General features: G+C 45.3%; 1 protein-coding gene across 7 annotated transcripts; it reads left to right on the top strand.

Annotated features, from left to right (window-relative positions):
* On the top strand, window positions 1-24,682 carry LOC120381317 (gametocyte-specific factor 1-like). Of its 7 annotated transcripts, none has more exons than XM_039499516.1 (8): window positions 1-169; window positions 2,336-2,450; window positions 7,511-7,611; window positions 9,036-9,162; window positions 10,493-10,576; window positions 11,035-11,098; window positions 15,849-15,955; window positions 17,453-17,853. In XM_039499516.1, the coding sequence occupies exons 1-8, from the start codon at window positions 32-34 to the stop codon at window positions 17,671-17,673; spliced, it is 957 nt and encodes a 318-aa protein (XP_039355450.1). In that variant the 5' UTR covers window positions 1-31; the 3' UTR covers window positions 17,674-17,853. The 7 variants fall into 7 exon arrangements, with proteins under 7 accessions (XP_039355450.1, XP_039355453.1, XP_039355451.1 ...); XM_039499519.1 differs by having other exon boundaries at window positions 2-169; window positions 15,849-15,943; XM_039499517.1 differs by having other exon boundaries at window positions 2-169; window positions 15,849-15,943; window positions 17,450-17,853.
* The last annotated feature ends 453 nt before the right edge of the window (window positions 24,683-25,135 follow it).

The raw sequence follows: 25,135 nt of genomic DNA, 5'->3' as shown, positions 1-25,135 counted from the left end.
AACTGGGAGGGGTGACTTGAGCAGCCTCGTTATGGTGCCCGAAACGGGGTGGAGGGGTAGAGCCTCGCTGTGGTCTCACAGCGGCGGGGGAGGAGTTTCACAGTGGCTGCTCCGGAGCCGAAGGAGCCGCCTTCGCACTGACGCCACGTGCTGGTCCGCGCAAAGCCTGGTGGGTAACGGCCGGCGCGCGATTCCTCTCAGCACGGCCGGGCGCTTCCTCCCCCTTTCCTCAGGTGCCCCCGGCCGGGTCGTTGGGGGAGGGGCGGGGGCTCTTCTCGCCTCTCGCGCTAGGTGCGGGTGGTTGGGGGGGGCGCCCTGCTTGCCGCGTAGGGGGGCCTGGGCTCGGGCCCTGCTGCCGGCCCGGGGCTGACACCGGCTGCCGTGCCCGGCCTGGCCCCGGCTGTGCGGGCGCTGCGAGCCTGCGCGGGGCCGTGGTGGCGCCCGGCTCGCGGTGTGGCGGGAGTGGCCCGCGCCACGGGGATGCCGGAGAGCCCGGGTCCTTGGCTGCCCGCGCCTCAGCCTCGCGCTAGGTGCGGGTGGTTGGGGGCACCCGCTTGCCGCGTGGGGACCTGGGCTCGGGCCCTGCTGCCGGCCCGGGCTGACACCGGCTGCCGTGCCGGCCTGGCCCGGCTGTGCGGGCGCTGCGAGCCTGCGCGGGCCGGGGATCGTGTTGCTCGGCGCCCCGCCTCGCGGTGTGGCGGGAGCGGCCCGCACCACGGGGGATGCCGGAGAGCCCGGGTCCTTGGCTGCCCGCGCCTCAGCCTCTCGCGCTAAGTGCGGGTGGTTGGGGGGGGGGCGCCCCGCTTGCCGCGTAGGGGGGCCTGGGCTCGGGCCCTGCTGCCGGCCCGGGGCTGACACCGGCTGTAGTGCCCGGCCTGGCCCCGGCTGTGCGCGGGCGCTGCGAGCCTGCGCGGGGCCGGGGGGATCGTGTTGCCCGGCGCCCCGGCTCGCGGTGTGGCGGGAGCGGCCCGCACCATGGGGGATGCCGGAGAGCCCGGGTCCTTGGCTGCCCGCGCCTCAGCCTCGCTCTGCGCCGCCCCCCAGGCTGTGGTCCGTGCCCCCCGCAGTGTCCTGTGGCTGATGGCTGCCCCCCCCCCAGTGCCCCGGGGGCAGGTGGGGTAGGACACACCAGTGCCTTTGCTGGGGTGCCCTAGGCCAGACCAACCAATTTGTCAAAGGCACCTCGGACATTGTGGTGCCAGTCAGATCTGCAGCTCACACTTTAGAGAGGGATACGCAGCTGACACATGTGGCCCATGTGTGCCAGTTTTATTAGGCATCTCCTTTTTGGCTTTTTTTTTTTTTTTTAAAGCAGCAACCATATTTTCTGGCGGGCAGCCAAATCTGAGATTCAGATTGTCTCTAGAGTGTGTGCAGTCCTTTATAAATCTAAATAAGACAGAATTTAATCTTGTGAGGAAGGATTTTTTAGATGAGTGATGCATTCAAATTGTATGAATTGCGGTGAAGACAGGAGAGAATCTAACTCTCTGCCTTTTTTTCTTCATACAGATCCTACTTTCTTCTTCAAAGTAGGTGTAAAAGTGTTGACCTGTCAGGCAGGTGGAGTGGCTCAGGATGAAGCACTAAATTGTGTATAAGAGATAACTGAGCTCTCAAAATACATGGCTTAACTTTTCTTGGGAACTGGTTCTTTTAACCCTTTTAAATTTATTGGGCAAGGAGGATGTTTCAGACAAAAAATCTTTGGATTTTAGCATCTTGGAGGAAACCTTTCTGTGTGTGGCAGAAGAATATGAGGTTCCAGGTGCCCTACGTTATATGTGGGCCACCTTATAAGCTTGTGTCCTAAGCATACATAGCATAGATATAAAGTCTACTGGCTGCTGTCATGCAGTTGATCATTGACCCTTAGTAGCTGTGATGAATAAATTGAAATAACTTTCAAGTTATTTCCAGTGCTTGCAAGTTGAAGCTAGAAAAATTTAGAGTGGAAATAAGGCTTATTTTTAACAATGAGGGTAATTAACCATTGGAAAAATTACCAGCTGTTGTGGTAGACTCTCCATCAAACTTTTGAAATCAAGATTGGATGCCTTTCTAAAGGATCTGCACTAGGTCAAATGGGAATTAAGTCAGGGCAGTCCTATGCCTTGTGTTATGCAGGTCAGCCTAAATCAGTAGTTTTCAACTTTTTTTTCATTTGTGGACTCTTAAAAAACTTCGAATGGAGGTGCAGGACCCCTTTGGAAATCCTAGATATAGTTTGTGGACCCCCATGGGTCTGCGGATCACAGGTTGAAACCTCTTAGATGATCATAATTGTCTCTTCTGGCCTTAGCAATCTGTGAATCTCTTCATTTTTGGTCTATAGGGTAGATATTTTAAGGAGGAGAGTGACACTCAGAGACTGGCTCAAAGGGTCCTCCAGCAAAACTTAAGTCAGCGTTCTTTCAGCATCAGTAAAATGGATTTAGAAGACAACTATGGTAAGTATTTCTTTGCTGGCTTGTAACATTCATGCAGGGGTCTGGACTAGATGACCTCTGGAGGTCCCTTCCAGTCCTACAATTCTGATTCTATTCATGGTTCCCGCAAAGATACAGTGAGAGACAGCTTAGATCTTTGAAAGTATTAAAGTATCTTAAACTTGATTAAAAGGAGGGGGAGTGGCTTCTAGGGAAGTAACTTTCCCCTCTAGGCATTAAGTTTGGTGGATATATGCATCTGTGTATTAGAGCAGTGGTTCACTGCACCTGATTTTGGGTTCCAGAATGAAAGAATTTGTGGTCTTCTTGCAGTTCAAAACCACACAAACTTTAGAGGCAATAAGAGGATGATGTGGGTCAATATCACAACAAGAACCCATACCTAGGTTTTGTAAGGTTGGTGTGAGACTACTTGGGTGATATGTAGTTCCTGGGTGGGTGACTGGGTGTACTGAGACAAACTCTTCTAGGCAGCATATTGGGTGCAGACATGCAACACCATGCCCCAACCTTTGTGAGCCGGGAAGGCTGGAGTGGGGGTGTAACTCAGCGGTGTGGGGTTCATTTTATTTATTTAGCATATGCAATCTGGCTAAGGCACAGCGTTCTTATCAGTAATGTTCAAGGCATGAAGGCCTCCAGGAAGTTGTCATTTTACAGTCCTCCACTGTGTGTGTGGGTTCCCACACTGACCTAGTGGACTATGTCCCCCAGCTGCAGCATGTCAGCGGTCTGGAGAAATGGCCGATCTAACTAGCAGATTTGCTGTGTGGGGTACAAACTGGTTACAAAACTACAGTCATGTCTGGTGCAGACAGGGCCTAAATCAGTTTCCTGGGGATCATCCCAGTAAAGTGACTTCTTATTAAGGCCCTATCCATGCCACATTTCATAATTTACTTTATTACCAGTGGCTGGCTCCAAAACATGGTTAATATCCTGTTAGTGCTAGGGCTGTCAAACAATTAAACAGGTTAATCACACGATTAAACAGTAAGAGAATACTATTTATTTAAATATATGTGGATGTTTTCTACATTTTCAAATACATTGATTTCAATTACAACACAGAATACAAAGTGTACAGTGCTCACTTATATTTATTTTTTATTACAAGTGTCTGTACTGTAAGAAAATAGTATTTTTCAGTTCATGTAATATAAATAATATAGTGCAATCTCTTTATCATGAACTTACAAATGTAGAATTATGGACCAAAAAAATTGCATCCTAAAACAATCTAAAACTTTAGAGCCTACACGTACAGTCAGTCTTACTTCTTGTTTAGCCAATTGCTAAGATAAACAAGTTTGTTTACATTTGCAGGAGATAATGCTGCCCACTTCTTGTTTACGTCACCTGGAATGAGAACACGCGTTCACATGGCACTGTTGTAGCCAGCGTCGCAAGATACTTAAGTGCCAGATGCGCTAAAGCAGGGATAGGCAACCTATGGTACGTGTGCCGAAGGTGGCACGTGAGCTGATTTTCAGTGGCACTCACACGGCCTGGGTCTTGGCCACTGGTCTGGGAGGCTCTGCATTTTAATTTAATTTTAAATGAAGCTTCTTAAACATTTTAAAAACATCATTTACTTTACATACAACAATAGTTTAGTTCTATATTATAGACTTATAGAAAGAGACCTTCTAAAAACATTAAAATGTATTACTGGCACGCAAAACCTTAAATTAGAGTGAATAAATGAAGACTCGGCACACCACTTCTGAAAGGTTCTGACCCCTGCGCTAAGGATTCATATGTCCCTTCAACCACCATTCCAGAGGACATGTGTCCATGCTGACGACAAGTTCTGCTCAATAACGATCTAAGGCAGTGTGGCCCAACGCATGTTACTTTCATAATCTGAGTCAGATGCCACCAGCAGAAGGTTGAATTTCTTTTTTGGTGGTTTGGGTTCTGTAGTTTACACATTGGAGTATTGTTCTTTTAAGACTTCTGAAAACATGCTCCACACCTCATCCCTCTCAGATTTTCGAAGGCACTTCAGGTTCTTAAATCTTGGGTTAAGTGCTGTAGCTATCTTTAGAAATCTCACATTTGTACATTCTTTGCATTTTGTCAAATCTGCAGTTAAAAATTGTCCTTTAAAATGAACAACATGTGTTGGGTCATCATCTGAGACTGCTAGAACGTGAAATATATGGCAAAATGTGGGTAAAACAGAGAAGGAAACCTACAATTCTCCCCCAAAGAATTCAGTCTCAAATTATTTAATGTGTTATTTTTTTAACAAGTGTCATCAGCATGGAAGCATGACCTCTGAAATGTGGCTGAAGCATGAAGGGGCATATGAATGTTTAGCATATCTGGCATGTAAATACCTTGCAATGCTGGCTACAAATGTGCCATACAAACTCCTGTTCTGAGTTTCAGGTGACATTGTAAATGAGAAGTGAGTAGCAGTATCTCCCATAAATGTAAACAAACTTGTTTTTCTTAGCGATTGGCTGAACAAGAAGTAGGACTCAGTGGACTTGGGGGCTCTAAAGTTTTATGTTTTGTTTTTGAGTGCAGTTATGTAACACATCTACATTTGTAAGTTGCATTTTCACAATAAAGAGATTGTACCACACTACTTGTATGAGGTGAATTGAAAAATACTATTTATCATTTTTACAGTGCAAATATTTGTAATAAAAACAAGAGTGAGCACTGTATCTTTTGTATTCTGTGTCGTAATTGAAATCAATATATTTGAAAATGTAGAAAACATCCAAAAATATTTTATACTTCAGTTGGCATACTGTTGTGTAACAGTGCAATGATTAAAACTGCGAGTAATCGTGATTAATTTTTTAATTGTGATTTTATTTAATCGCATGAGTTAATTGTGATTAATATACAGTCCTAGTTAGTACCATGGTCGGGTAAGGGAGCTGCCCTCTTCAGAGGCCTAGCCTGGCATATGGCGCTGGTTTGATGCATTGGGGATGACTCTCCTCGGGGCCCCCCCCCCACCACACACACACAGAGTAATTCATGGGTACACAGGCTTGGTGCTCTGGAACCATTGGATGAAGTTCAAGGCTTGTCTACACTACCTCTTAAGTCGATATAATTTATGTCGGTCACAGATGTGAAAAAGCCACCCCCCTGATCAACGCATCACCTGAGCTGTCCACACCAGCCCTAAGTCAGTGGGGGACACTCTCCTGCTGTCATAGCTTCCGTCTCTTGCTGAGGTGGAGTAATTATGCTGATGGAGAGGGCTCTCCAGTCAGCATAGTGCGTTTTCACCAGACTCACTAGAGCAGTGCAGTAGCGTAGACTAGCCATCAGACAGGACCCTCTTGTAGTGTGACCACCCCTCGGGGCGCACGCTCACTAGGACAAACCGCCTGGGCTTCAGCTCCTCCTGGGTCTGAGCGTTCAGCATCCCTGTTTCACGCCATAAGCTCCCTGCAGCGAGTCCACCTGAATAGAACACCTGGGGAAACCTTGCATGCCCCCCTAAGGGGCCATGCACCCCCGACGGTGTAAAACCGAAGGGTTTATTAGTCATCTGAAACAAATCATAGAGCAGAATCTTGTTAGCACAGAAAGCAGGAAGTTAAAGCAAAGTCCATCTTAAGGAGACCCAGAGCCCTGGGTTCTCCCGCTCAGTCCCAAACCAGGAGACTGACCAGCTTTCAGCAGCTCACTCTCAGTCACACCCAGTTGCCCCTCCTCCATCCTGTATGCTGTTGCCCAGGCAAACTGGTCACCTGGCCTCCACCTCTTTGTTCTCTAACTTCTCCGACTGGCTCTTGCAGAGAATGGGCCTCAGGATACAGAATGTCCAACCATTGGCTGGGCCCAGGTAGCTAGATGGCACTTGTACCTTCCCTCTTGGGGTATCTGCAAAGCTCTCACACCTTTATCCCACCGCCTAGATACTTGTGCAACACATAGGGAAAACTGAGGTGCACACAGTATTCATACAAACATTGACAATTCCCACTTTGTCAAAAGTAGCCATTTGTCCTAGTGACCTGTGTCAGTCTTTCTCAGTGGCCTGTCCCTCTGGTCTGTCTGACACTGTTTAGAAAGGCTGCAAGCTGGTCCCTGGTATTAAAAAAAAAAATTAAAAACACTGGTTTATGTAATCAGTCTGGCCCTTCCCCTTACTTCCAGCTCTCTAGAGAACATCCCACAGTCTGTTGACCCTTGTTCCTTTGTGTGCATGCCCTCTGTACACTGATACAAATGTGGGTAAATAGCATGGAAGGTGTGAGGGGAGACACATTTGTAGTGGCAGGAAAGCTGCTGCACGAACACAAACTGAATCCTGAAGAAGAGATCTGTGTATGCTTGAAAGCTTGTCTCTCTCACTATTGGAAGTTGGTCCTCACCTACCTTGTCCCTTCTATGTAACTTTTAAGTGATTAAGGTGACTCGTGCCTCTCTGAGTCCTAGTGTGGACTAGGAGGGAACATTTTCAAAAAGTGCCTGTGACTTAGGCCCTCGCTATATTCAGTGGGTGTTGGGCTCTTAAGCACCTGCCAACCTCTGCACTTTATAGAGCCAAGTGCTCTGTAGTGCAAATTGCAGCCTTAACTCCAGCCATGTTTGTTTTTAGTTTGATTTTTTTTCTTACTCCAGCAGAGATGGCCTTTGAGCATTGAAGATAAATGCAAAAGGATTTACTTCAGAATGCCATGCTTCTGCTGACCCTTAGCATGTCACTGCTATACAGCTAGCTAATTTGGTAGCTTCAAAGGTTTTTATAGTAATGTGTGTATTTCCAGCTCACTGTTCTACATAAGTGTACTCATTGATATGTACTGGCCACTCTGCACTACTGACTACACTTTCCTCATTTTTAATTTAATATTCCATTCACCAAAAGTCCAAAGTGAATTTGGTTGGGTGTACACAATGAGTGCCAACGTAGCAATTTTAAATTTTTGTCTAGGCTATTAAAAATTCATGGCTTAACCCCATTAGAGGAAAGCTCCAGTACCTAGTATGTTTCCACACTTGTTAATTGTGTTGATGATGTTCTTAGATCTTGTCTGGCAGAATGTTTTCTTGTCTTTTTATTCCTTCTCCTCCAGTTGATGCTTTGGATCCAGAGAAGTTAATACAATGTCCATATGATCGCTATCATCAAATCCGAGCCTGTCGGTTTCCCTATCATCTTATAAAGTGCAGGAAGGTAGGACAGGGTGTAAGGTCTCTAATGCACTTGGGAAATCATATTTTTGTAAATGTTAATGCATGGTGAGCTCAGTATGCTTTGTTGCCTTTTGCTAGAAGGATGCATTCACTTGCTATTAGACTGGAAGAAGCCATCTTTATTTCATATTTATATCTCTGTTATCCATTTACCACTTAGTAAAAGCATCCAGTTCATATTTAGTAATGCACTTCAGATCAGTGCATTTGCCCTGAAGAAAGGTGATATAGGTTCTTCAGAATACCTAGGTTAGTGATGGGGATCTCTTCCAGCAGTTCACTCATGGGACCCAGGTATTTGCTTCCCACTTCAGGGCATGGAGCAGATGCAACCAGTGTTATATGGATGCCTTCTGGCTGGCCAAAGCAAAAATGATCTGATGTTGCAGCTAATTCTTTAGCAGCTGCACTGCTCTGATTGCAAAGTAAACCATCTTTTTTTTTTATATTGCTAATTATTCTATTCAATGTACATCGGTCTGAAACTTTTTATCTCTTTTCAGTCTTCTATTCTGGGCTAGAATGCTATATATTTAACAGAAGAAGCTGCTCCTTTCTTTTGTCCTCTCAGTCAGTAGCTTATTTTAACCTCTCCAGTGCTAGTGTATATTAGTTGTACTGATAGGAGCACACTTATACAGGTATAACTGCATCCACATGTTAAGATGATGTACTGTATAACTGTATTGGTTAGGAATTACACCCCTAGCCAGCATAGCTATAGTAATATAAAAACTGTGCAGAGCAAGCCTGAGCAGTGTGTGTTCTTCCTCTCTGTTGCCTTGCTCTTTTCTAAGGGTAAAGGCTCTTCATTCAGTGGGGGATAGTAGTGCTCTTCTGTGTCCACACTAGTTTACTTATACTGGCAGAATGCCCCCAATATAGATGTGGCCTCAGCTGGAACATTGAGTAACTTCCCTCCTGTTTCAGGAGAGTTAAATTTACTGCAAAGACTTAAGCTCTAGTGCAGGCAGGAACTTGTTCTCTAGTTTGTTGCTTACTTAATTTAAAAATAAAGTGGCTGAATTATTTAGGGTTTCAAGGCACTTACTCCCCGTGTAGGCTTTTTAGGGCGATTTCATCTGTGCATCGAACCATGCCAGTGATGACACTGCAACGGTTTCACTGTGTTTGTTCTGGGGCTGATCTTCAATGAGAGAAAATCAGGGTGGTGTTTACATGTAAAAATGAACAACCATAGCATATATCATAAAGGATGCATATGCTTCACTGTTTCTACACTGCATTTGTGCTCAGGACCTGAGCTAAGTTTTGTCTTTCCTTGTTTAAATGTTTTCAACCTATTTCAGGATGCAGATTGCACAAACCCTTCACTAGTGACTAGAAAATACAAGGGCTAGGATGAATTCAGTGAGATAGCACGTACTTTTTCTGTTTCTCTAGAACCACCCTGATATTGCACAGCAGCTAGCCACATGCCCCTTTAATGCCCGCCATCAGGTTCCCAGAGCTGAGATCAGACATCATATATCAAGCTGTGATGACAAAAGCTGCATTGAGCAAGACATTGGTGAGAAAATATTAGACTCCTTTGGCTCTGTAAAGTCACTTCTGGAACTCTTGGGCTAACAGCGTTCTAACTTAATTTTTGCTGTTAAAGATTGTTTTAATACTCTATTATTCCATAAGCAACCCTTTACCTGTAGTGCTATGTGATACAGAAGCAGCAGGAGCCCTGGGAGACTTGAGCTTCATTCATTCTGTGTCCATGCAAATTCTCCTAAGCATCTGAGAGGCAACTGGCTTGCATTACGTTATCTGCCAGAGATTTTAGCGTTAAAATGGGAACTGTACATTGTGCCCTAAACTGTGTGTGCTGAAATGAGATCTAGATGGTAATCTGGACCGCTTAGAGCGGGAAAGATAGTGGTCATGAGAGAGGTGGGTCTCCAATGCAGATCTGACCTGATAGTGACCAAAAATCTTCATAGCCTGTCTAGTGGCATATGTGAAATAAATTGGTCTCAGTCCAGTTCTTAATGGACAAGTGTCCAGATCATAACAATCCTCACTTCTGTGACTGGGCCAGGAAGGCCGAATAACTTTCCCAATTGAAGGTGGGTTCTTCCAGTTCAGAGTGGGGCAAGTTGGGGAGGGGACTATGGGGAAGCTTTCCTACCACTGCCCATGCTGTCGGCTCTGATGAGGAGTTCACTGTCCAGGTCTGTCACCCCAGCACCTAAATCACTTGGTTATGTGGGTCGTGTTCCAATGTCTCCCCCCACTGATGTCTGTGGCTATCACTACACTGGAAGACGTACCTGTTTTCTGGCAAAAGTAGAGTTGTACTGAAGCTAGCAATGATGTGCATGTTCATGAAGACAGGGCTTGGAGCATGATAGTAGTGAAAAAACCCTGAGCAGATTTTTGTGACATGACAATAGAAACACACCTGAACTCTCTCCCAATGCATATGTTGGAGCAGCTGCACCATTGCTGAAAAATGTGTGCAGAATTGTTTAGCTTTAGAAAAGGCTTAAAACAGGGATTGGCAAATGGGGGGCTGCAAGCACCCTGCCAGATCATTTGATTTGGCCTGCCAAACATTCTGTGTTGTAGCAAACTTTCAGAGTTGGGCAATGTATAGCCTCTTAAGGTATGGCCCACCAAAGGGGTCTCATGGATTTTGTGTCCCTTTGCTACCTTCAAGGTGCCCATCCCTGGCCTAAAGAGTTTTTTGCTGCTAAGACTAGGGGAGTACTGATCAGCTTCCAGCGTATGCTGCTCCTCTCCAAAGCCTAGAGCTGTTCTGCAGCTAGGTCAAAAAACAATTAATGTCCCTAAAATAGGATTGTATTTTATCCAAAAATTTTCTCACTAAGAATTTTCTTTGCTTTAAGTGAGTCAGTCGAATAACTGCCACAGAGAGATGAACACTGTCAGCATGTGGCAGCCGTCCCCATGTGACGAAGACTGGGATAAAGGTGAGGAGGTTGATGACACAAGGTGGCTGTCAGCCCCTGCTATTCCCTTCTTCTTGCCCCCAAAGAAGTTACATGGACTAAGAGAGAGGTCCCATATATCCTTCTGCACAGATCATGTATTGGGACACCCAGTTATACTGTCCCTGAACAAATTAAGTTCTCCTGCTTCACAGGATCTACCACATGCCTGCTATTCTCTACAAAACATCTGTTGTTTTCCATGTAGTCTGTTGCACCATCTGTGCTTCGATGAAAATGGAAATTGATGATGATCATTACACTTTATATTTCTCAATTAAATGCCTGCTTTGCTGTCACTTATGCCAAGTCTTAGCTCAATTCTCATTCCATTTTGTAAACCTAGCAGCGTCTCTGCCATATTTCTCATTTTGTGTTGCTATGACGCTTGCAGAAGTTACTCAGTACTGAGCCACAATGATGTCTGTTTCCTTTGGCAGAGCTACAGGAGCAATCAGATTCTGTGTTCGTTTGGGGCACGTTCAATAGTGGCATAAACAACAGGTAACAAAAGGTTTATTTCTTTTGACAGTGCTTTTCATAGAAGATGTGCTTTCAAACTACTTGTAACTCATGCTGCTGTGTTGATGGGCAGATGCAATTTACTTTGGGGTGATGGTGGGGGAGTTCCCACTGGCATGAATCAACATTCCTATGCCTCTTGGTCAGTGTTTCCTGTTTCCTTTTAGTTGCAGATCCATAGGAGAGTATAAGAACATACTATTGCTACCAGATAATGGTTACTCCTCTAGTTCTGCTGTAGTACTATTAGTGCTGATGGTCCTGGATTCAATCCCCACTGGTTATATATTTATTGGGAGGGTTATTAAACACTAAATTGTTATGCTGGGCATGATAGAAATGCAGACTGATGTCAGCTCTTAGGCAATTTAGGCTTAAACTTCTGACACTAATCTAATCTCTCATGACCTGCTGCAAGTAACTTTTAACAGCCAGGAGATTTTGCAGGCAGTTAGAGCCCTGAATCAGAAGTAATTTTATTTTTGAAGTGTAATCACAATGTAGGTTTGGAAAATAAAGCATAATGTGTCTGGTCATTATCTGTCTCACCCCTGAACAACCAAATCATTGTACTATGCCTTACCTGTCTAATCAAAGGTCATCAATGTACAGCCTTCTACAGCCTGTAACCGTGACACAGAATTGAAGGACTGAAAGGAACCTCGAGAGGTCATCTTGTCCAGGCCCCTGCACCCGGGGCAGGACTACGTATTATCTAGACAAGTGCTTTTCAAACCGTGGGTTGTGGCCCAGAAGTGGGTCACAGAACAGAAGGCACTGGGTTGCGGTGGCTGTGGTCAGCACTGCTGACCGGGCTGTTAAAAGTCCTGTCAGCGGTGCTGCCCAGCTAAAGCAGGCTAGTCCCTACATGTTCTGACATTGTGCTGCACCCTCGCAGTGGCCAGCAGCAGATCCGTCTCCTACGTGGCGGGGTTGCGGGGGGTGCCACGGGGCTCCATGTGCAGCCCCTGCCCTGAGCACCAGCTCTGCACTGGGAGCTGGTGGAGGGCAGTGCCTGTGGGCAACAGCCACGCGGAGTCGCTTGCACGCCTCTGCCTAGGAGCCGGACCTGCCGCTGGCTGCTTCCGGGGCACAGCGTGGTCTGTGGTGCCAGGACAGGCAGGAAGCCTTCCTCTTCACCCCTGCTGCGCCACTGACCGGGAGCTGTCCGAGGTAACCCCATGCCCCTGCCCTAGCCCTGAGCCCCCCCAAACCCAGAGCTCCCTCTTGCATCCCAAACCCCTTATCCCTGGTCCCAGCCCAGAGCCTTGACTCCCCTCCTGCACCCCAACCCTTTGCCCCAGCCCAGAGCCCCCTCCCACACCCTGAATCCCTCACTCCTGGCCACAGCCCTCACCCCCACACCCCAACTCTCTGCCCCAGCCCTGAGCCCCTCCCAGACCCCTCATCCCCAGCTGTCTTGGATCAACTAGGTCACCAGAAAAAAAGTTTGAAAATCACTGATCCAGACCATCCCTCACAGCTGTCTGTCTAACCTGCTCTTAAAAATCTCCAGTGATGGAGATTCCACAACCTTCCTAGGCAATTTAGTCCAGTGCTTAACCACCCTGACAGGAAGTTTTTCCTAATGTCCAACCTAAACCTTGCTGAAATTTAAGCCCATCGTTTCTTGTCCTATTCTCAGAAGTTAAAGAGAAGAATTTTTCTCCTTTTTCCTTGTAACAACCTTTTATCTACTTGAAAACTGTTATCACATCCCTTCTCAGTCTTCTCTTCTCCAGACTAAACAAGCCCATTTTTTTCAATCTTCCCTCATAGGTCATGTTTTCTGGACCTTGAATCATGTTTGTTGCTCTTCTCTGGACTTTTTTCAATTTTTCCACATCTTTCCTGAAATGTCGCCCCCAGAACTGGACACAATACCCCTGCTCTACTCCATGCTGATTAAATGTCAACTGAAGAATTACTTCTCGGATCTTGCTTACAACACTCCTGCTAATGCATCTCAAAATGATGTTGACTCATATTTAGCTTGTGATCCACTATACCCCCAGATCTTGTTCTTCAGTGCTCCATCCTGGGTAGTCATTTCCCATTTTTGTATGTGTGCAACTGATATTGGAGTACAGGTCTCTCTCATCTTACGCTAGGGTTACGTTCCGCGGTCAGCGCGTAAAGTGAAAACCACGTATAATCAAAATTACATTGAGTTGAATGGCAGGCGAAATCGCCCGCACTACAGGAACAGTATTTAAATTATTTTTCTCTTTTTTTGCCAGCCGCGTAAAGCTGAATTTGTGCATGTTAAATGTACATAAGATGCGACAGACCTGTACTCTGGATTTGTCCTTATTGAATTTCATCCTGTGATTGGTTCCCCCCGGGGTGCCACCTGGAACTGGGGTTTCACTGAGCCCTGTGACTCACCAGCCTGGGCTCCCTCTTAGCACTGTGCTGCTGTGACAGGCTATAGACCGCTCCCACCAGCATTCACACAGGCAGGGACACACCCAGCTGCAGTTGCATGCAGGCTTTGGACAGCCACTGCATGAACCAACAATAAAGAGGCTACAGCCAAAATAACCCCCGGCCTGGGACCCCAGAGTTGTACCATCCTGCCCTGATCAAAACATCGACCAGTATGAATTTATTACCCAGTTTGCCACTCCCTCAATGTGGAGAGGACCATGCATACTTGTGTTAAGCAGGCTGAGATTTTTCACAAGACACTTTGGTCACAGGCACACCGGTTTAGATAAAATCTATCTTCTGTAGTTAATAAACTTCTTTTTTGCTTTAAGTGATTATAAGTGATAGAACACAGACCAAAGCGGATTACCTAGTAAATAAACAGAACCGCAAACTAAGCCTAAAATTCTAGAAAGATTGGATATGAATTAGCAAATTCTCACCCTGGCTGACAATATAAGCAGGCTTGCAGATTCTTAAGGGACAAGCTGCATTTGTTTTGCAGCTTGGGATCTCGTACCCCGTTCCAAAACTTTTTCTTTCAGAGCTTCTGTCTGTTGTTGAGTTGTAGGGGAGTGAAGAACAACTGATGATGTCACTCTCTACCTTATATAGCTTTTTCTTATGGCAGGAACTCTGTTTCAAACTTGGTTTCCAGACCAGTTTGTGGAAAAATTCAGGTACCCAAAATGGAGTCCAGAGACACGTGATCTGGTCACATGCCCTTGCAGAGTCGTAGCAGCCATAACTTACAGACTGGCCTTCCAGGAAGGCTAAGCTATTCCACAACCCGTTGTCTTTGTCGATGAGCCAGTAGCCGCCTTTGGCTTTTTCATTGTTGTATCTGAAAGGCTGGCTGTGGGTGTTTTCTAGAATAAGCCCATTTGAAATATAGATACCTAGTCAATATTCATAACTTCAGATACAAAAATGATACATGCATACAAATAGGATAATTGTATTCAGCAAATCATAATTTTCCCAATGACTCCTTACATGACCCATCTTGTACAAAATGCTTCATAATTATGCCATGATCATATCCTAATAATATTACTGTGATGAATATGGAGTGTAGTGTCGCACATCCTATTTACTTCAGACCATTTCTCCAGTTTGTCCAGATAACTTTGAATTTTAATCCTATCCTCCAAGGCACTTTCAACCCCTTGCAGCTTAGTATCGTCTGCAAACTTTATAAATGTGCTCTATGCCATTGTCTAAATCACTGATGAAGATATTGAACAGAACTGGACCCAGAACTGAGGCCTGTGGGACCCCACTCAATATGCCCTTCCAGCTTGACTGTGAATCACCTACTCTGTGTGAACGGTTTTCCAACCAGTTATTCACCCACCTTATAGTAGCTCAATCTAGGTTGTATTTCCCTAGTTTGTTTACGAGGAGGTTATGCAAGTCAGAATCAAAAGCCTTATTAAATTTAAGATGCACCACATCTACCACTCCCCTCCCCCATCCACAAGGCTTGTTACCCTGTCAAAGAAAGCTGTTAGGTTGGTTTGACACGATTTGTTCTTGGCAAATCCATGCTGACTGTTACTTATCGCCTTATTTTCTAGGATTCTGCAATTGGATTGCTTAATTGTTTTCTCCATTATCTTCCCAGGTACTGATGTTAAGATGACTGGTCTGTAATTCCCCAGATTGTCCTTATTCCCTTTTTTCTAGATTGGCACTATATTTGCCCCCTTTCCAGTCCTCTGGAATCTCTCCTGTCTTCCATGACTTTTCAAAGATAATCGCTTATGGCCCAGATATCTCCTCAGTCAGCACCTTGTGTATTTTAGGATGTATTTCATCATGCCCTCCCGACTTGAAGACATTCAACTTGTCTAAATAATTTTTAACTTTTTCTTTCCCTGTTTTAGCCTCTGATCCTACCTCATTTTCACTGGCATTCACTGTTCATGCAGATGTCGAAGTCTGCGTATATAGAGACGACTAGGGCATGTGTGCTGAGATGCCATTTACAGTTGAGGGCAGTGCAATATTTATAATCAAGCTTTAACTCTGATTTTTCTTGCTGTCTTTGGTTTATTTATTTCTTGTTTGGATAACTGATTAATTGGGGATTTTAGTCAAAAAGTAAATGGCATCACTGTATTCTACACTTTTGTCTAGCCTTTGCGAGGAGAAGTAACTGTTCTGATTGCATGAAGGTTTGTTTCAATTAACATACTCTGTCTTCAGTGTTAGAAAAATACTCAAATATTTATAGTAAAAGATACTTGGCTAGAAGAAGTACACGTGTGTAGGATAATTCTTATTTGATCTCTTTCAGCCCTGCATCCAGCGTAGTGATGGAACCAAAGAATAACCTAATGCCAGGCATGAGAGCACCCAGGTCCTTGCCATATAGCCTATCCTGGAAAAGCAGTAAGTGCAAAGGCAGGTGGTCTCCCCATTCTGTAAGCTGGGGCCTACATGTTAGCTCAAAGTGGAACGGGATAACTTTTCTCTGTATTTGTATTACGTGTGTCAGCATTCTCCTACATAAACTGAAATGCTCTTATTCCCACCATCAGCAAGTGGAGATGGAGAGCTCTGTAACACAGTCCTCCCTAGAAGCAGGTGCATTTCTGTGGAGGGTGGAGTATCCTCTGTGTCCAGGTTTTATTTCACTGTAGGCGGCATTGTGGCAAAGGTTGTCTGGCTCCATGTATTGCCCCCATTACTATGGCATCTGACATCTAAATGTCAGATTATTCTTCACTGCTATTGGTTGAACAAAAGTCGAGGCTTACAAACAGGTCTGAGTTTGGCACAGTGGAGCTCAACACAGTTGTGGTTCTTCAGGTGTAGCTGCTACGGGAGTCAGTGGAAGCTATACACGTGTGTAGCAGCTGTAGCGTTTGGTTTGGTTTTTGCAAAACCTGATTGAAATCTCATAGCTAGGGTGTGTCTATCCAAGGAGACCTACCAGTATTACTTCCAAGGGGATGTAACCTAAACTGAAAAGGCCTTTGTTATTTGAAATAAGTGTTCACATAGGAAACCACCCACATAGTGGTGTAGTAATGTGTACTCCTGAGGGAATTCTGCGCTAAAAAATTAAACATTCTGCACACAATATTTTAAAAATCTGCATATTTTATTTAGCAAAATAACACAATATAATCACACCAGTTTCAGTTATTTTGGTAATTTAATTCAAAATACCTGTCAGCCAGCAAAAAGATTCCCCCAGGAGTAGAGAGTCAAAGAAACTCCTCCAACAGCCCAGTTCCTGTTTCTCTGTTAGGCTTTTGTTGGGCACCTGTCTGAGTGTGTCACACGTGTCAGCTGGACACATCTTGGGAGAAATCTCTGCTCTTCCAGTCTGACACCCACACCCCCAGCATCCAGCTGTGGGACACCCCCCTAGCCCAGACACCTACACCCCCTACCAGCCAGAGCATAGCTGCGGGGGAAGCGGGGGGAGCGGCCGCTCCCCCCGAGCACATTTTCCAAAAGTGGCGCCTTTCCAGCCAGCACTGAACTCTGGAGCCGGGTTTTGCATGCGGCCGCCAGCTGGCTCTCAGCTCTGCACTGCCTTCCCGCATCCCCAGCTGGTTGCCTGGCTCTCCAGGGATGATGATGAGGAGGCTCCTGCCTGCCCACTCGCAGCTGCCCGGCTCGCTAAGCTGAGCCACGCTTGGCACATGCCGCCCAGGCAAGGGTGGGCTCTGCCGGGAGGGGAAGGTGCGGCAGCACGGTGTGGGAGGCTGAGAAGCAGCAGCCCCGTTGGCCCCCGGCAGCCCCATGCAGAGCGAGGCGGCCACACGGTGGGTAAGGTGGCTCTGAAGCCCAGCTGGTGCCGACGGAGGAGGTGGAGAAGGAAAGAAAAAGACGGGCGGGGGTGTTTCTCGTGGTCTGTCTTCAGTGGCATCTTTTCTCTGCAAGCAGCGGCAGCCCGGGGAATGACTCTGCTGCAGTCGAGCCACCGCTCTGCTCCAGGGGGTGCGCGGGGACGCCGGCCACTGCTGTCTCTGTGCTCTGAAGTTGGTCCAGCAGAGCAGGGAGGCGAGGATGATGTCGGGCTCTCCCCCGCGGAGGGGGCTGAGGGAATGGCAGGACCAGGAGGCAAAGGAGAGACATTGGGTTATTGCCCCCCTTCCCGTGCTTAACCCCCTCCCCTCTTTCTTCTTTCTCTCTCTGTAAATTATCACCAATTCAAAATAGTAGTGTGCAAGTTGACTGGATAATGGTAATAGCATAATCTCTTGTTGTAACATTCTAAACCCTACTTACCTGATTTTTATATTAAACACTTACTATACATCATACAATAAATCCGACAAACAAAACCTAGGAAAACTGTATTCTTTCTGTGTCTTATTTAAAGTTTTCCAGTAATCTCCTCTTGCTTCAGAATGCCTCATGCGTCACCCATACTGTTTGCAATAGGATTCAGCCTGTGGCTTGGCTGCTGACTCTTCACTGCTTCCTGAAGAGCTGGGAGCTCAATATTAATCTCAGACAGATACCCGGTACTATATCCAGAAGCACAACTCTGTATATGGGGGGGAGAGGAGGGAATTATTGACCTTGTGCATATGTAATTGTGTTTGGTGTTTGTAAGACAAGGTATAATAATCACACTTCCAAATTGCAATGAACTGTGGAGAAGTTCCTGTTTGGTGTGAGATGTTACTTATACCTAGATGCACTCCCCTTCCCCACCCCCAGCTCTATGCATGCTGGCTTGGGAATATCACTGCTGTAGTGTCAACTTTTAGAGAGCTTCACATGCACCTCTTCTAGTATTACGGTAAGTTAAAACAAGCTATAGTACATTGGGACACTAATACTCTATTACAGTGTTTGCATTAGCATATTAAAAGCAATAACACTTAACAGACCAGTGTATCCAGGACATAACTAGCACACTTCCCCCACCGATACCTAGTAGTTGCACTGTTATTTCCCATAGCTACTTACATTGCAGCTTTTTTTGTTAAAACTAAATTGGGAAGAAAGACGATTGATTCAGAACTTGTTTAATGGTTACTTTATTGCTATAGGCTTGGAGGGAGGAAGGTTTCTATGATGTAGGCAAGATCAGGTGTTTTATCCAAAACCAGAATATGAATGGTGCTCTCCTTGGTGGCTGGCTGACCTTGAATTATTGTCAAAAATTAGAGGGTGTACACATCTCCTTCCTCACAGTTTGGTTGAGGATTCCATTGATAAGAGGATTGGCCTCAAATACCTGGTTGTAGGACTCTTCCATGGTATAGTTTTCATCTTGGGTGGCCCGGTCCTAATTATATTAAAGCATGTACTTTAGTCTTTGTAATTATCTGTTATAACTCTGTAGCTTTTTATGAAGGCATGAGTAAAATAAAAGTAGCTGCAATAGTTCCACGGTTAACTCAAACTGAAAATTTACATAATTTAAATCAGACTCCTAATCTTAATTTTTGCTTAATAAATAAATCTATAAGAAAACTCTGTTGGGAAACTGCTACAGTTTACTTGAGTGCACTTCTCCTATATAGGTCAATAAGGATCCTGTCTGGCTGAATACTGGCTGCTCTTTCTTTCTTTGATCTGCAGAGCGACTGATGCTTTTCAGATATGGGTTGTGGGTACAGGAGGGTTTAATTGCATCTTATCTCTTGGCCCTAGCTACTGATCTCCCTTCTTGTTGCATTGATAGTGGGTGTGTCTCACCTTTTTTTTTTTTTTTAATCATATATGCTAGGGACAGTCATGTCCTCTTCTCCTCTCCTGATGTCAGTGTAGCTGCAGGCAGTGCAAAATGTACTCAAGTCATATAGTATCTCAAATGCAAAGCTGCATTTCACTGATCTGAGGTTTGAAGAACAATGTGGAACTAGCTATTTTGTGGGATGTCTAGATTTCATTCCTGTAGTAACAGAACTGGTTGATAGGAAAGCAGGAAGAAAGTTTTTTTTGTTGGGGTGTGTGTGTGTGCACGTACACAGCTTAAATTGGTTAAAAACCCTAACTTTCAGTACTCAGTGTTTCAAAAATGTTAGACTGCCAACCTGTGTCGTAGAGATGTCTTTTGTTTAACCTCCCCCCCCCCCCCATGAGTGAAGCTGCTTTAGGGGAAATTACTGCTTTGTAAACCCTGAAGAGCTATGAGATCTTTGCTCACCAATACTCATTCTTGTATTTGTCATGCCTTTTTGGTGACTTTAGTATTACAATCTATTATAAATAAAGTGCATTTCATTGATTTTTAAAATGAAATTAGTAACTGGAAAAAATATCACAGGTTTAAAAAAATACCGGCCAATTATAAACTACTGTATTGTCATTTACTTTCTAGAATCTAAAGTATATCTAAGTATAATCTGTGCAAACACTTCTGTTGCCTCTATCATTCTTGTGTTTTTATTTTAAGTACAAAATAAATATGTATGATGAATTTAAAAGTATGTAATTAGTAATTTGATATGTTGGGTGGTGTCTTTTTTAATGTGTTCGCTCCCCCTGATGTTAGAACTTGGCTACGCCACTGAGAGGGAGAAACAGCCTGATGCTGGCTCCCAGGCTTGTACAGAGTTTCCTGCATGCCATTTCCTTCCTTCAGGACATGCTGGGAACTGCACCTGCGTGGAACAGTCCAGCTCCCCGTCCCCCTGGCAGTGTCATGTATTTGCAAGTTGGAGAGCCAGGCTCTGGTTGGTCCCGCATCTGCTACTGACGGTGCTGCAGAGCTGCTGGCTAATTCTGCTGGCCGGGGGGGGGCGGGGTGTGAGGGGGAGGAAATGAATTTTTGCATTGTGTTGTGGCTTAAAATTCCTCCTGGAGTAAATGTTGGAAAATTTCCCTTATATACAAGCCTGGGTCTGTGCACAGCAGTGTCTATGGATGAGTCTGTTGTCATTGTTGGGGAGTGTGGGCTCAAGACTTGGCATTTTTCTCAGTCATCTGAGTCCATCCCTGATGTGCTGAAATGGCTTACACCCCTCCCAGAGTCTGACCCTGGGCTTCAGCTCCATGCCCTACTGTGAATGCCCTATCTCAGTCCTTTGCTGCATGGCTGTCCTGCTTTCCTGTCAGCTACACATCATGCCAGTGGAGGGGATGGGGGTCTCTGAAACTGATGTCAGGTTGTGGGAACTGGAAAAGGTTCAGAAAAGAGAAGCAAAAATGATCAAGGGTCTGGAATGGCTTCCATACAAGGAGAGACTAAAAAGATGACTAAGGGGGTTACGATAGAGGCCTATAAAATCATGACTGTTGTAGAAAAAGTGAATAGAGAAGCATTATTTCCCGTTTCACATTATACAAAAACCAGGGGGTCACCTGATAAAACTAATAGGCAGCAGGTTTCATACAAACAGAAGGAGGTACTTTGTCACACAGTGCACAACTAACCTGTGGAACTCATTGACTTGCGGTGTTGTGGTGACCAAAAGTGTAACTGGGTTTAAGCAAGAATTGGATACGTTCATGGAGGATAGATCCATCAATAGCTATTAGCCAAGATGTTACCCCCTTGCTTTAGGTGACTCTAAATCCGTGACTGCTAGAAGCTGGGCGTGGAAGAGAGGGGTGGATCACTCCATAATTGCTCTGTTCTGTTTATTCCCCTTGAAGCTCTGGTAGGGGCCACCAATGGAGACAGGATGCTGGACGAGATGGAACGTGATCTGACCTAATATGGCAGCTCTTATGTTCTTATGAACTCTGCCACATATGACTCTTCTCAAGGTTTTGTTCTTTTAAAAACTGATTCAGTTGCTCAGTGTCCTAATAGCCCGATCCCCAAAGCATGGAGTTCAGGGTAACTATTATTAAACCGCCTCATTGTATTCCATGATATTTGGATCTTATGGAGGGAGTTTCATGTACTCGCCCTGTACTTACTTGAAAATCTTTTTACCCCTTAGACAGCAGCAAGCACTAACTGGAAGGAAGTGTGACCCACTGAGCGTTTGTCTTGGTCCCCTTGTCAAACTGTAGCTGTGACGTCCTGGCAATAAAGCTGTCCTGTTCTGGGGATGCCTGAGGCTTCAAAGGAATTTTCTTGTAATATCTTGCTCTCTTTCAAGTGGCCATTAGTTTAAACGTTAGGGGGGGGTTATGATCTTTTACTTCTGAGTATCTGACAGAGTTTCTGTGATGTGGGCATCTGTTCCCAGTGTGAGCCCCACCAGCTACAGAGACTGTCTCCTTGATCTTGGGCAAGTTACTTAAGCTCTCTGTGCCTCAGTTTCCCCATCTATAGACTGGAGGGACAGTAATACTCACCCTGCAAGCTAAGTATTACTAGCTATCTGAGAAGATCAACATGTAACTTATGAAGCATCCTCAGATGAAAGGTGATGGAGAAGCACAAAATAGCATTATTAGGGTTTAAAACGCTTTGAGTAGGAATTGGCCAGTTTTAAAAAAAGCAGGCCTCCACTTTGCAGGAGATCCCCATTGAAGTACACCCGTTACTTGATACCAGCTGTAAATTGCCAGGCAAAAGCATGAATGAACTGAGGATGCAGTATCGTGGGCGCAGTTATTTGCAGTGCAAAATACACTCCACATAAATGGGGGCTTGGTGTGAAGCTTATTTCTGTAGTTTTCGCACCCTTTATTTTTATCACTGTATTTTGAGCTAGCAGGTCAAACTGTAACTCTGAAGTGTTGAGTGATGAATACGTTTCAAAAGCATAATGTCTAACAGTCTGGTTGTAATACTCTCATTTAAGAAAACTCTGAAAATCATAATACACTATGCTATGGGGGAGGGGAGCTGAGAGAGATGTGATTAATTCCCAAGAAATGTGGTTTCCCCAGCTGTTAGGCCTGCAAATTCATGGTGATATTATTTATATTGTTACAACCAGGATCTCATGGTGCTAAGGGCTGTACAAACAGAACAAAAAGACAGTCCCTTCCCCAAAGAGCTTAGAATCCAAGTAAGAATCTGAAAGTCACGCTGGCTTGTGCATTGCCAAGAATTAGAAATTCTGCACCTGGAACTCAGTTTGACTAATCTGGCTGTACACAAGCCAGCTCTCACTCTCAGCTGTGCTGGCTTTGCAGTGCTAACAGAAATAGTTTGGTCAGTAAAGTAAGCAGAAAGATAACAAACAAATGCACCTAAGTAGCAGGTCAGAGTAAAGGGAACTGTCTAATATCCTCGATTTTTCAAGCCAGTACTATACTTTAAAAATGCCCCATTAAGTGGATGTACTTAGAGCAGCAGTGAAGTTTGCGTTTTGCCTTCAAAACACTCCTCTTTTGGACTCCTTTTTAACCAAACCTGTTGGGTATAACCAGATGCTTAATCACCTCCCACATTTAAAAAGCCAGCCAGCCCAGGATATTGTACCAATTTCACAATAAAACCTGTTTGGTGCATGTGTCTAGGGAGTAGAGGATGCATTGTTGGCAGTCCTCTGCTTTTTTTTTTTTTTTAAATGCAGAGGTGCATGGATGGGAAATTGGTACTTGGAAAAACAATGGCTCATCAGCTTTTGCTACAGTCATCACTATGGGCTGGCTGGCTATTTTATGGAATAATAGACCATTTCCAGATGCTGGAAAGTAGGTATCCTGCTACATGTGGACTCTCCACCTGGAATAATTGGACAGGTACTGGAACATTTCACAGACAAAACCTGCAATTGGTCTTGTTACTGTATGGGCAGGCCACCATGGGAGTGTGTGCACCTGTATCTGATTAGATTTTCTAGTACATTAATCTTGTGAGATGAGATTTTCTGAGAAGGATACTTGAGAGGAAGGGGGAATGGCTTAGCTCAATGCCTGAAGGTCACAGCATTGATAAACACACACTGGAGATGAATTCAGAGGTGTCTGTGTACATTGGATTGGTTGAGGGTGAGTTAAAGCAGAAGGACTTATTCCAAGTGTGCGGTAACCACCCTTAACATGCCCAAATAGAGCAGCTGGTCATAGAAAGCTTTAGCCAGCTTTCTAGCCAAGGTGTGGTGAGGATCCAGTCTAGCAGGGCTTCCCAGAGACCTATAGAATGTACCTGTGCTTCATATTTGATCTTTCCTAATGAATCATTGCACTACGGGCTGATGCATGGGATCAGCCTTGTTCTGCTGGGTAAAGTCACAGCAGTAAGGACGGTTGCTTGGTTTTGATTCCACTGAAGGTGTTGGAGCTCCAGCCAGACAGGCTGGGTCTATTTTGGGGAAGGAACTAATGCTGAGCTCACTCGGGTTGGGCACTAGTCCTGCCCTTGCATGAGCACAGCCAGAGGGGCGGGAATAACAGTAGCACCACCATACATTGGGACTTTGTATAGAGCAGTGAGACGTCTGCTTCCCCCAGTTAAGGAAGCTTTTCCTGCGTGTTGCTTGTAAACAGAACAGTTTGTCTAAAGTGGAGAATAAATTCCCTCCTTCTCTGTGTATATAAAAGAGCCCCCAGGCCTCCAGCCCCATCTCCCTGCTCCCTAGTATGCTGACCAAGGAGCAAAACACTCGCTCCTCTGTGCTAGTACAGGTGTTGCTTGTGCTCTTATGGTGGCAGCACGAGGAGTGCTGCTTCGTTGCCCTGGTGAGACCGCAAACTGCCTGGTTCTGAGCACAAGTGTGGAAGAACAGTCCAAGTGTCTCAAAGTTTCAACACAGTGATTGACTTGGCAGGGGGGGATGGGGGTGGTGGTAGCTTGTGCACCTACATTGAGTCCGAAGCAGCTTGTCTGATGCTTACAACTGGGGGATGATGTTAGAGCTGCTGCTATTGATTATCTACAATGTCTTGCTTTGTAATCTAATTGCAGGAGCTGGTAACTGAAGACCAGAGAAGAGAAGAAGCTGCTATTGAATGCTTATCTGTTTCCTTTAGAAATGTGAGGTGCTGCTTAAGAGACTCAGATAAACTCCCTCTGTGTTGGCTAAGCACTCGCAGCCCTAACCTTCCTGCAGAACTGTCCTTCACATATCTGGCTGCTGTCCTGAAATCATCCCGACCAAGGTAATTGGACAGAATGCTGTTAACCCTTGATACCAGAGATTCTCAAAAACTAACTCCATACACGCTGGTGCCAAGGAGCTAGCAGAGTTCAAACGGTCTGAATACAAATGCTCTACAAGTTACCTCCTGTAGGGTGTTTGCATTAATCATTGCTGGACTCCTGCATATCTTTGCATTAAAATGTGTTGTGGCTGTTTACCCCTGCATGGTACTGATGGTGCGTTTCTCTCATAGGGATTGCAGTGCCAGGTCAGGCCATTGGTCCAAGTGGGCCCCCTCACACTGGGGGTAAGCTCTCAAAGTAGTACGGCTCTCCCTGATGAGGAGTTAGGCATCTGAATGTTTGGGTCCCTCTAAGTTTCCCTTTAGAGACCTTGAATGTGTACTAGTCCTCGGGTGTCCCAGGGTCAGATCAGCCGCAGCCCTAAGGCTGCCTGTTGTGCCCATCCACCTAGATGTGAAAAGGAGCTGCCATTCAGACTGCAGATGGTGTATGGGGGAGTTGAAGCAAAAAGCCTTTTAAACAAAATATTCTCATTGCTGTTTTGATTAGGCCTAAAAGTTCATCTGTAAGGGAGCTGGGATGGGGGATTCAGTGAGGTTAGGGTGGCAAGTGCTTAGCCAACACAGAGGGAGTTTAGTCTGAGTCTCTTGAAA

This window comes from Mauremys reevesii, linkage group 13 (assembly GCF_016161935.1).
Source record: "Mauremys reevesii isolate NIE-2019 linkage group 13, ASM1616193v1, whole genome shotgun sequence".
NCBI lineage: Eukaryota > Metazoa > Chordata > Testudines > Geoemydidae > Mauremys > Mauremys reevesii.
This window is presented reverse-complemented; position numbering and strand designations above follow the sequence as displayed.